The following is a 12686-nucleotide window of genomic DNA, read 5'->3' as shown; positions in this document are numbered from 1 at the left end:
TTTATTGATCTCCATAGTTTTTTCCTTGACTCTAGGCCAGATCGATTGTTTCACATTGATCTGATTTTTTCCAGTTCAGATTTGGGCTACTTTACGATACAAAATGTGAGCACTTGTAGAATACAACTTGTTGGACAAAATCTGAACCTGTATGTTAAAATTCTTGGTTGTATAAAACATTCAGGAACATGTGAGCTGAATTTGAAGTCCCAGAAAGAAAAAAAACATGAAAGCTTGTATAAAATACATCTTAACTTGTATGTTGAAAGTTACACTCAAACACCTTCCACACACGCGTGTTCTCAATATATATTCACAAATGTGTGGATTGATATTTACATAAATACAAAGACAGCTGTAGACTTGAAATGCAACATTTACTCTTTTTGTTTGTTTTTTGTTTGTTTTACCTGAGTCCATTTTCCAGTACAACCACAACTTGGTAATTACAACCTCTCGAATTTGTCTCTGCAACTTCACAAATGTACTCGCTCAACATGGCACAGCCTTACAATGTGCCAAAAAAATTCCAACATACAAGTTCAGATTTTTGTTCTACAAGTGCTCACATCAAGTCTACAAGTTCTCACATTTTGCACCATATTTACCTTCATAGTCTGATTTTTTTGAAATGCGACCTCAGGTAACATGGTAATACTTTAATATTAAAGAGGTAATATGTTATACCATGTAATTACTGAAGTAATACCGGGTAATAGCTTCGTATTAACAATGGGTATATCTGGATAATATTAGACTAAATGTATGTAACACTTTAAGAGTCAAAAGCAAAGGTTAATAATGAGAAAACACATTTAGAGATAGCAACGCGGCAATTAGAATAGAATTAGAGTAATATTTTAGTAACAATGTGGTAACCTAACGATAAAATAAAGATGAAAAACCACTGTAAGGTGATCACTAAGGTTGGAGGCAAAGGTAAAGTTACTGTAGAGTTGACAGAAACTTAACAGATGTGCACTCTGTAAAATGTTATATGTAACACTGCATTGTGCGAGGACAGAAAATTACTAATAAATGAAATGGAAAAAGGTAGTTCAGCATTTTGCAGCCTTGATTCAGAGAATTTGTTTTTCAGGTAAAAAGTCACAGCATTAAACATTTAATTTGTACTAGAGCCCGATCGATAAATTAATATGAGTAATTGCAGATAAATCAGTATCAGTGTTTATAATAACCAATAAATTTATACAGTATTACCTTGAAACAGGACAGAATGTTTTTCATGTGATTTTGAAGATATTGTGTTGATAGAAGCGAATAATATTGTGACATCAACCTATATTCTAAACTATTTAAATATTATACTATATTACCTCATTATTATCAGGTTATTACCCCATTATTTCATCATATTACCAATTATATAATCCAAATATTGCACTGATGAAACCATTTTATTGTTAGAAGTTTATCATATTGTTACCAACATATTAGTTTAACATTACTAAATAGTTTTGCCTCGCCACTATCTACAATGTGTTTTCTGATTATTCATTCCCTTTGTTTTAGACCTGTTAGTTCTGTCATTTGTGAATATTTCAGTCACAAACCAGATGACATCAAACAAACACAAATAATGAGCGAGCTTTGACTCAGAGCTGATGTTTCACCTCAGAATACTGCACAGATATTTTGGTGTATTCGATCATTTTAAGAATCAGGACATAACAGCACAGTTTGTTTTTACAGTTGCACTTCAGGAGATAATCAAATCATTTAAATGGTGGTGAGTATCAGCAGACAGGCAGAATATTCAGGACTTTTACTTTCAAATGTTTCCAGAGACAAAATGGAAAAACAAGAAGTGAACGATGTTCAAAGATCTTAAAAAAACTTAAAGAAATAATTTCACATTTTGGGAAATCAAAAGGACAACATCAATTTAATGGACAATTTATATTTACAGCTATATTTATCAAAGAACCAATAAATAAAGGCATAAACATAAGGGCGTCCAGTAGCTCACCTGGTGTAGCGCACAGGTTGGATTACACAAGTTCGGATCCTGTGCTGCATGTCATCATGTCTCTCTCCCTGGTTTCCGGTCTCTCTTCAGCTGCTCCTGTCAAATAAAGACATTATATATATTTATATATCTGAAAAGATGAGACCATTATGACATGAGATGGTTTCTGTTAAGTATCTGTGATGTTGATGTCTGCACATGTCTGTGAATATGTTGATACAATCCATTATATAAACTCACCTTTATTACAGCGTACTGTGATGAACTTTGTAGCTACAAGTGAAGATAGAACTGCCAGAGGTAGAGCTCCTAAAGATAATCCACTAAAAAACCATCCTGTGACGTCCCCTCTGCTGCTCGTGTCCTCAAACAGTTTCTCTGAAACACACAACAAAACCTAGAGTCACACTCAGAATGTAAACTGTATCTCATGTACAGCACACTGGTTATTACCTACACAGAACTACTACTGAGGCGGCCATGCTGCTAAAGTATAAAACTATTTGCAGATAAAACCACCAATAGGATGAGCTCACTCAGCACTGGTTATATGGCTGATGTGCTCCTGCTCGACACAGTGGGCGACAAAGCGTTCTTTACCATTACATTACTAATTTTTTTTAAATTATGTTAAAAAATAGAGAGTAATAAAAAATGAAAATAATTGTTGTTGCAGCTTTACACAAGTCATTTTTTAAATTTATCTTTCATCAACAAAGTCACTGATTTCATATAACTACAGAAAAGTATCTTCTCATAATTATAAGAAAGTCATCTTTCAGTTATCAGTGTAACTTGTTTTCATGTCGATCCTCAGGATCAGGCTGCAGCAGCCATTTATAAATCTGTTACTGGGTTTGTGAGTGAAGTTTACTAAATTCTTGTGTTCCTGTGTTTGATCAGACTGATCTCAGAGTTTCTTTCTGTTATTTCCCTGCAGACCCTCTCATTCTTCCTCTCATCTCTGTAGATTCATGAAGTCTCAGAGTCTCAGTATAAGAGTGAAGCTTTCACTCAGTTTGACACTTTTTACACTTCTGCAGACGTCTTCATCACAACCTGCTTTGAGTTCAGTCTGAAGACACTTAAATACTAATAACACAACTATTAAAATGAATGACATGTTAAAAACACAACCAGGAAGAATCTCACCACAGATAAACACGTGGATCTCAGTATAAATCCGATGTTTGATCTCCTCCTGTGTGGCTACACAGCGATAGCGGTCGGTCTTCATCACAGTAGTTTGGAGGGTGATGTAGAAGCTGCCTCCTCTTTCTGAGACCTGTGGCTCCTCAGCAGGAAGTTTGTTTCCAGCACTGTCCTGCCACTCTACTGTAGGTTTAGGAAAAGCACCTCAACTTCACACTGCAGCAGGGCCACGTCCTGCGTTTGATTAAGTATCTTGACAGACGGCTCTGGAGATGCTCCTGTGAACACAGTAAACAGACACATCAGCTATAAAAGGACAATAACAGGATTATAAATGTAACACTGTGATGTTTCTTGTTCGTCTCTTCTCTGCTTGTAAATGAGGATTAAAGTGTGTTTAACAGAAAAACACAGAGGAACAGAAAAGCACAGTATCAGCCTCAGTTGCTCCTCCCAGCATTGTTAGATAGGACATGATATTTCAAACATTTCTAACTTCTACCAAAAGTCTGGAAACTAAGCGTCGCCTCATGTCTGTAAATATACGACAACGTATAACGTATTCCAGCACAACAGCAACTTTAACTATGAGCTCAGTAACAAACATGTAACTGAATTTACATGTTTCAGACAAAATCAACAAAAACTGAACATTATAAACTTGGAAAAGGTAGAATTTATAGCAGAGCTGTTGTATTGAATTGCAACAGATTGTTCAGGTATAAATCTAGCTTTTATCAAATACAAATATATCTCCACATTTAAGAGTAGGCTTAAGACTTTCCTCTTTGATAAAGCTTATAGTTAGGGCTGGCTCAGGTAGTCCTGAACCATCCATTAGTTATGCTGCTATACTCCTAGACTGCCGGGGGATTTCCCATGATGCACTGAGCTCCTCTCTCCTCTACTTTCGCTCCCTCTGTATGCAACCTCATCCCATTATTGCATGTTACTAACACAATTTCTCCCCTTTCCTGTAGTCTTGTGCTTTCTCAGACAGTCACAGATATTAGGCTGAGCCTAATTCTGCTCCTTAAGATCCGGTCTGGACAAAACGGTACTCATGTTGACCAGAGAACGGAGTTCAGAGACCTGCCTCATCAACATCCCGGATCAAGCACTCGACAGGTGGTCCATGTTCCGAGCTGTCAGTGAACGACTCAAGAGGAGAGGACGCGGACTGTTTTACATCGATGATGTTTGGTGCTCAAACGCAGTTAAGATGGACTCCCAGATGTCAGACTGTATATTGTGAAGATGAAAATTTCATATTATCACCTGGTTGCTGCTGTTTACATTCACCCCAGATGCAAATTTTAAAAATGCACTGTGTCTGTATATGTGTAAATAAATAACTGTATTGTTTTATTTTATTTGTTACCATATATTCATATAGGCCTACACTTAAGTATATGTTGTGTGTTGCAAGAAGGAACTCCAAATTTTTAGTTTATATAATGTGAGTATGTTACTTGATTCCAGCTATCGTTGTACTTTACAGTGAACAAATTGCAAAATGCATTTTTTTCACAGCACTTATGCCAAACCAACAGAAAAAGTATATGGGTATGTTTTGGTGTCATTTACAGGCGCAGCTTCTGTCCTCTGCTGTTACCGGTGTTTCACCGAGGGCACACACACACCATCATATTGAAGAAAGTCAGCACACTAGCAAGAATTACATCTGTAAATGCAAAAAAACAAAAAATGAAATAGTTACATCAGGTCAAGCTTTGCAAACAAGGAGGAGCGTTGCCCACACAAGAGTAGCCCCTGTCAGATCCACTTATAACATGGTGTGTTTGAGCAGCATATGAACGCTGTCCTGCAGAAAACCCGTGGGAGGAAATGATCAGTAGTCGAGTAATAACCTATTTAAGAAATTAAATGTACTTAATTATTCAGTAAAACCATGTGTTATTGTGACTTGGCCACTGACAGACAACATGGAAAATGTAAGCAAAGAGTGTGAAACACTGTCACTGTTTGTGCACCACAGTCCATTATAAACGACACATTAGATAAAGTTTATACAAACACTGACAAGAGAAACATATTAATTCTCTCTGATTATGACCCTCGTCAAAACTGCCCGCCAGAAACAATATACTGGAGTTGAATTGGGGGCTTTTACTTAAAAGAGTCTGCAGCCTGCTTGACACACCTCTAAAAGAGCCGTCAGAAAACGTGATTCCCCTAAAAGTCTTCTGCCTGGAGATACTGGGGAAATGCAAAAGCATCTGTAGGTTGATGGATGCGGAACATGTGATCTTACTCACAACCTTCTAGAAGAGAATCCTGCACTTTACAGACTGAGCTAACCAAACACCATAATGTTTAATGTAAATATTGTGTCTGATATTCTCATCACACAAAATTATTAGCCGGCCGCTGCTGTATAGTATTACTTCTTCTTCCACGTAACATACGTATTCAACGTAGTGATGAGTGTCTACACTGCCAGAATTCTACAAGAAGAAGAAGAACGTAGTGACAAAACGCGCCCTGAAGCGCTGTGTTTCCGTTTTGGGCTACTGTAGAAACATGGCGACTTCAATGTAAGAGGACCCGCGGTGTATGTAAATACTGTAGAATAGGCTCATTCTAAGGTAATAAAAACATAACGGTTCATAAGGTCTTTATACACCACTGAAAACATACACTGAACAAAATTATAAACACAACACTTTTGTTTTTGCCCCCATTCATCATGAGCTGAACTTAAAGATCTGAGACTTTCTCTATGTACACAAAAGGCCTATTTCTCTCAAATATTGTTCACAGATCTGTCAAAATCACAGTTGTGTTGGCTCACATTAATCTGTACAGGTGTGCCTAATAAACTACCCACTGACCAACCAGAATATATAATTTAACTATCAGGATGTACTGTATTGTGTATTTGTAGTTTTATAGTATTTGAATAACCTACATTTATGTCCACATAAATAACTGCACATTTGAATATTTCTATATGCATATTTGCATGATTCATCACATTCATTATATTGATTACATTTTTAATATTTCTTATTGAAATGATGAAATTGTATTCATCCACCACACTACACTGTTTCTGATGACAAAATGTGCTTAAATTGTAAAACACAGAATTTGGGGGGAAAAATAACTTCTGGAATCTGGATTTCATAGAGCCCTAGTAGAGATTAGGCAAAATGAAGAGACTGCATCAAACATTTTAAGGTACTGAGGCTTAGAGAGTTGTAGCACACATTACAGACGTAGAGATGAGTAATATCATTTTGTACACCGTCAACATTGAACTCCTTACAGAAGATTCTCCAGTTACAGGTGCTGGTACCTCTTATGGAGTTCAAGTCCCAGGTTACAGATGTCTTTAAGTAGGAGTGTAGATGTTTCCCATAGGCTGGATTCTTTAAGTGTATGTATAGGTGTCTTGGAAGATGTTTTAATGTATTATTGTCATGTGTGTCAGTGGACATTCTTAGCCAGGTCTCCGTTTAGAAAGAGATTATATCTGAGCTTCTTCATGGTTAAATAAATAACTCATCACCCACCTGGGATTTCTCCTGAACGGTCTTTGAAGGTGAGATCTGAAAGACAAATTAGAACATTAATTCACACACAGTGCATGGCCTACTAATGAAGTCATTTGTTACCTTCAAAAATGGAGTCAGAGGGAAACATGAGCAGAGGTTCCGATTCACAGCGGAGGCCAAGTATTTAAAGACAGAGCTGCACGTTTAGATCATCATCTAGTAAGATGGTGACAAGATGCGTCAGAATCTTTCTGATTGAGCTCAGCAGGTGAAACTGATTAGGCAGAACTCCACTTACCAATTTCCTGTTTGCAGAGAGTTAGATAAGAAGATCGATAACACACTTACGTACGTGCAGTTAATATGAAGCTACAGCAAGCAGACAGTTAGACAATGTTAGTTTAAAAATCAGACCTGCAAACTCAGGAGGGATGAAAAAGGTGACATGTTTGCAAACCAAACCCCTGTTGAAGAAAATCTTTTAACACGCAAACATCAAAACAGATCTCAGAACAGTGTCACCTAAATTCCATCAGCATGTCCACATCCCCACCAGAGGATCAAACACGCTGGACCACGTCTACACCAATATTCCTGGCAGCTACAAAGCCCTCCCCGTCCCCATTTTGGTTTATCGGACCATATTTCGCTGCTTCCTCAGCCCACTTACAGCCAGCTGATTAAAAGGGTCAAGCCAACAGTTAAAACAGTCGAAGTGTGGACAGATGAATCTACAGCAGCTCTGCAGGACTGTTTTGGGAGCACAGATCGGTGTGTGTTCAGAGAGGCCGCCGCCCAGGAGAGCCACATCAACCCTGAGGAATATACATCATCAGTGACATCAAACATTGTCAAATGTGCCAATGATGCGGTGACCACTAAAACGAGAGGTTAGGGCTCTATTCAGAGCCAAAACAGCTGCTTTTCAGTCGGGTGATAAAGAAGCTTACAGCACCGTCAGAGCGAGACTGAAAGCTGGCATCAAGGAGGCGACATCAGCAGAGACTGGAGAGAGACCTCAACACCAACAACACCAAAGATATGTGGCAGGCCATCTAAAACATCACAGGCTACAAAAGCAGGAGCTCCCACGTCATGTGTGAGGCCACATTACCAGATGAACTAAACACCTTTTATGCTTGATCTCCTCAACAAGGAGTCAGCTGTAAAGTCTCCTCCACCTCCAGAGGACCGGCCCCTGTCAGCAGATGTGAGGAGAGTCCTGCTGAGAGTGAATATGAGGAAATCAGCTGGGCCTGAAAACATTCCCGGCCGTGTACTAAAATCCTGTGCCAGTCAGCCTGTTGATGTTATTTCTGACATTTTCAACATCTCGCTGCCTCAGGAGAGGGTTCCCACCTGCTTTAAGACAGCCACCATCGTTCCTCTACCTAAAACGTCTGCAGTGTCTAGTCTGAACGACTACCGCCATGTGGCACTCACTCCCGTTCTGATGAAGAGCTTTGAGAAACTGGTTCTTCAGCACATAAAGAACAACATCCCAGCCAGCCTGGAACCTCACCAGTTTGCTTTCAGAACCAACAGATCCACAGAGGATCTCCACTGCCCTCCACTCAGCCCTCACACACCTTGAGAAAAAAACATCATAATGCTGTTTGTGGATTTCAGCTCAGCGTTCAACACAATCTCCCTCATGGAGCTGATCAACCAACTCAGCACTCTGGGTTTAAACATAACACTCTGCTACTGGATATTGGACTTCCTCACAAACAGACCCCAGTCAGTTCGGATTGGCGGACTCACCTCCACTCTAGTGCTCAACACCGGAGCCCCCCAGGGCTGTGTGCTCAGCCCCCTCCTGTTCACACTGTACACCCACGACTGCATCCTCCAACACAGAGAGAACTCTGTTGTGAAGTTTGTGGACGACACCACCATCACCGGCCGGATTTCAAACAACGATGAGACTTCATGTCGGGAGGAAATTCCTAATCTTGCAGAGAAGAACCTGCTGCTCAACGTCAGCAAAACCAAGGAGATAAAGACACACACCCCTGTCTACATCAGTGGAGCTGAGGTGGAGCAGGTGAACAGTTTCAGGTTCCTGGGAATCACAGAGAACCTGACATGGTCGTCTCACATCTCCACGCTGGTGAAGAAAGCTCAGAAACGACTATATTTCTTGAGGAAGCTTAAGAAGGCCAAATTCCCACACCAAGCTCTAGTCAGCTTTTACATTGGTGAGGTGGAGTGAGGCGCCTACGCAGAGCCCAATGGATACTAAAGGACAGTACCCACCCAACCACAGCCTGTTCACCCTGCTGCCTTCTGGGAAGAGATACAGAAGTTTCCAGTTTATAATTTTTCACAATTTATTCTGTATTAATGTATTATTGTCTGCTGTGTAGCAGAAGGGAGTTACAAAGCTCATTTTTTCACTATGTAACCTGTTATATTGTGACAATAAATGGACCTACGTACCTAAATGAAGCCCTCTGGTGTACTCTGAGAAGGTCTTTTTGAATTGTTCCTCATTATCGTGTCTGGTTTCAGCTTTGAAGACAAAATGGCTGCAACACTGTGTTTACTTAAATTGCTGATATGTAAATTGAAGTCGTACTTTCAACGTGTTCCTTGTTGTCAATGGTTTAAACAGAAGACCGAACGGACAAGTGAGAACAGGAGAAGAAGAGGACGAGGAGCTCCTTTTTGTGAGTGTAGTGAGTGTGTGGCTGTGCAAGAGAGAGAGAGCGAGCAGCAGGTGAATGCAGCAGAAGAGAGGAAAAGGTGAACAGTGAAGTTTAGTTCACGGAAGAAGAACAGGTCATGGAAGGATCGAAGATTGCAGCCAATCACCTTCTCTGCTGAGTGAATGCTACGCTGTCCTTGGCAGTGCAGCCGTATACCAAATGGTGTTGGAGGAAGTGAGGATGGACTAGGATCGTGGGGTAGAAGTGCACCATCGGGGAATTAAAGTCAGAACAGAACAAAACAGAAGACTGAACAGACAAGAACAGCTGGAGTCAAACGAAACCTTAAAGAACAGCTGGAGATCTTGATGAACAATATTTATAGATTTAACTGTTTAATGAAAACACTCACCAACAACAACAAGCTGAATGTTGAATATCTGTCTTGGCTGCAGATGTGGAAAATCACAGCTGTAGTCTCCACTGTCGGTCACCTTCGTATTTCTGATGATGATGGAGGCGTTGCCGTACTTCAGCTCATCTTGAAAATGTGAGACGCGACCTTTGAACTGCTGATCTTGACCTGGACGGCCGTTATTAGAATGAATTCCCGCATCATAAAAGAAAACGTCCTGCTGACCATCTTTCTTCCAGTCAAAGAGTTTCTCCTCAGCGTTCTCCTTGGTGCTGAGTGAACAGGGTAAAATGGCGTCACGTCCTTCTTTCACAACCACTCTGACGTCACCCGACACTGAAAGAAGAAGATTATTTTAGTCATTCTGTTCAAATAGAGATCAATCAGGTTCAGACAGAACATCAGATAACACATTTACATGTCACCTCAATGACTCTGAAACACCAGTTTATAAACACGTTAGTTAGTCGGCACATTATTTATGGAGATTTTTCATGTTGGCATCATTTAAGAATATTTAGGCTGACATGAGAAACCTGATGAGTCACATGATACAGACAATAAACTCTACAGTTTGTAAGTAGACATGTAGGCAGGTAATGCACATGGTGGTTTAACAGCTTGTAAGCAGGCAGTAATATATATTACCATATTTATTAGAAAACTATTTACAGAACAGCCTCAGAATCGAGCTTCAAAGCACAGTGCTGCTCACAATAGCAAGATAAGTTTTTTTAACAAAAGTTTCTGTATTTATTGTAAATTGATAAAAGGGATATTAACACAATTTTACTATGATAATACTCGTAAAAAGCACATTACTAGTTTCAGATACTTGTTTCAGCAGCAGAGTATTCTCTAGTTCTCCAGAGGCAGAATGTTATGGAGAGCAACGAGCTGCTCCGTGTATTTACCGTAAATACTAGAATAGGAGTGCACTCCAGATTTAGCTGCGGCTAACTGATGTGGCTCCCAGAAACAACAGCTCACTTTCCTGCAGTTCTGTGTACGTATAAGTCGCTAATTGAAAACTCTGTAGTTCAGAGTGTCCACATGAAAAGAGAAGGAAGACATGGCTGGTAGTGTCTTCAAACAGAGTTGTTAAACACCTCAGCGCACTGAAAGAAGCCATCTGACTGTGTGAGGGGCAAGATCGTTGATGTCTGCAGGCAGAGTAGGAGCTCTCCTGTCTGACTGGTCCACCAATAGCAGAGAAGATGACCCTTGAGTCACAGCCCCTCCTCATTTGCATAATGAGGCAAAAATGCATACAGAAATTTAAAAAGGACAGGCAGAAATAAATACCATGGGTGAAAATAAATAAGGTAGAAAAATACAAAGGAAGAATAAAACAGACAAAAATATTAAAACACACACATAAATAAATACATTTAAAAAATTAATAAATAAAGGTGAAGATTAAAACAGACAATAAATAAACAAGGTAATTATAACAAAGGTGAATAAGTAAAGGCACTAATTAAATATATACATTTATGTCTCCTTGTATAATTTAATTACTACCTACATTTATTTATTTGCTTTATTTTTTTGTGTATTCAATTGGATGCTTATTTATTTATTGAGCATTTATTTATTTCTGTATTTATTTCTGACTGTGTCAGGATCGGTCCTCCACAGTATGTACTCTACGGTTAAAACAGGGGGGGTTCACTTCAGGTCCAAAACAAATATGGATAAACCCACAAACACGTTAAGTTCAGCTCACAGTGACAAACACAGAAAGTCTGCTCTTCAGTTTTTAGATGTTTTTATCCCAAAACAATCAGCTTCTTTACTTCTTTGACACAATGAGGCAGCGACTCACAGCGCGAGGTGTCTTGTTTACTATCACTCGATAGATAACATATAACTATTTATTGGGAATTAACTTTCTTACCGTTTGCATGCAGGAGTATTATTCCACACAGATCCAGCAGGAAGAAACACAAGGAAAGAGCCGGAGCTGTCAGTCTGGGCGTGAACATGATGACATCTGCACAGTTAACTAACAAGCCTCCTCGGAGACAGTCAGCTGAGATATTTGAAGTTAAATGAATAAACTGTCAGTAGCTTTTGAACAAGGCGATATGATTTAAGGCTTCAGTATTTCACAATAATAACTATAACAGTAACTTTGGAGCATAAACAGTCTAGACCAAAACACAGGCTCCGTGGAGTTCTGCGCATGCGTGGTACACTTTCCCCCTTTAAAGACTGCGGTAACGTCAGCTGCCGGAAACGAAACGAAACAAACCCTCGTCGGGGGGGTGAGCCGGTTTTTACCTGATGTGTCTTTTAAGTGCGGACATGACAGTAATGCCTCCAACTGAAATATGTACATATATATTTTAGGATGTGGTGCATCAACTTGTAAAAATCAATTTGGATCTAAAATAAACTGTTTTTAAAATATGGGTTTCCAAAAAAAGTGGACTCTTGGCTCAACCATACGAGGGACAAAATTGTGTCATCCAGCAGTTCAAGAGTAACATCATGCTAACAGTTTAGCCTCATATTGTAACTTCCTAAAGCACTAACACATGCGTACAATTTTCTCAAACCTGTCTGCTCAGACACAAGAATCAGGACTCCTTGAACATTAATCACTTTGAATGGCAAAAAACATTTCTTTGATCTTAAATGTGCTGATCACTTATTCCATGGGCCTCTCTCCATCAAAGGGTGAGTAAAATGATCAACTCTTCAAAAATGTCCATTCATATAACCAATTTTGTCCATGGTTGCTGAGAAACAAGGGGTGGCTCAACTTCCCCATAGGATCTGCATGCATGTTGCGTTCCTCGCAGGTCTATTTCAAGTAGCCGGCTATTTAAAAACGATAAAATATTATTTGAGTGGTTCATCAACGATGATAAATTATCTGCAAGTCCCGCAAGGTGCCGACAACTCGGCCCAACACCGCTGAAGCTGGGGCTCTGTCTCCTCAGCAAGTG

The 12686-nt window shown here is 39.5% G+C and overlaps 1 protein-coding gene across 1 annotated transcript in view; it reads right to left on the bottom strand.

The window, feature by feature from the left end:
* The window catches only part of LOC119886091 (butyrophilin subfamily 1 member A1-like), a 20070-nt gene extending 8146 nt beyond the window's left edge, over nucleotides 1–11924 (bottom strand). The window contains exons 1-2 of the mRNA XM_038696628.1: nucleotides 11630–11924; nucleotides 9727–10065 (exon numbers count right to left, since the gene is read on the bottom strand). Of these exons, the coding sequence (XP_038552556.1) occupies nucleotides 9727–10065; nucleotides 11630–11717 (427 nt within the window). The 5' untranslated portion in view covers nucleotides 11718–11924. The remainder of the gene's footprint in view (nucleotides 1–9726; nucleotides 10066–11629) is intronic.
* Nucleotides 11925–12686: the final 762 nt, after the last annotated feature.

Source organism: Micropterus salmoides, unplaced genomic scaffold (genome assembly GCF_014851395.1).
Source record: "Micropterus salmoides isolate LMB-PRFRI ecotype aquatic unplaced genomic scaffold, ASM1485139v1 Ms_hic_scaffold_4, whole genome shotgun sequence".
NCBI classification, from domain to species: Eukaryota; Metazoa; Chordata; class Actinopteri; order Centrarchiformes; family Centrarchidae; genus Micropterus; species Micropterus salmoides.
This window is presented reverse-complemented; position numbering and strand designations above follow the sequence as displayed.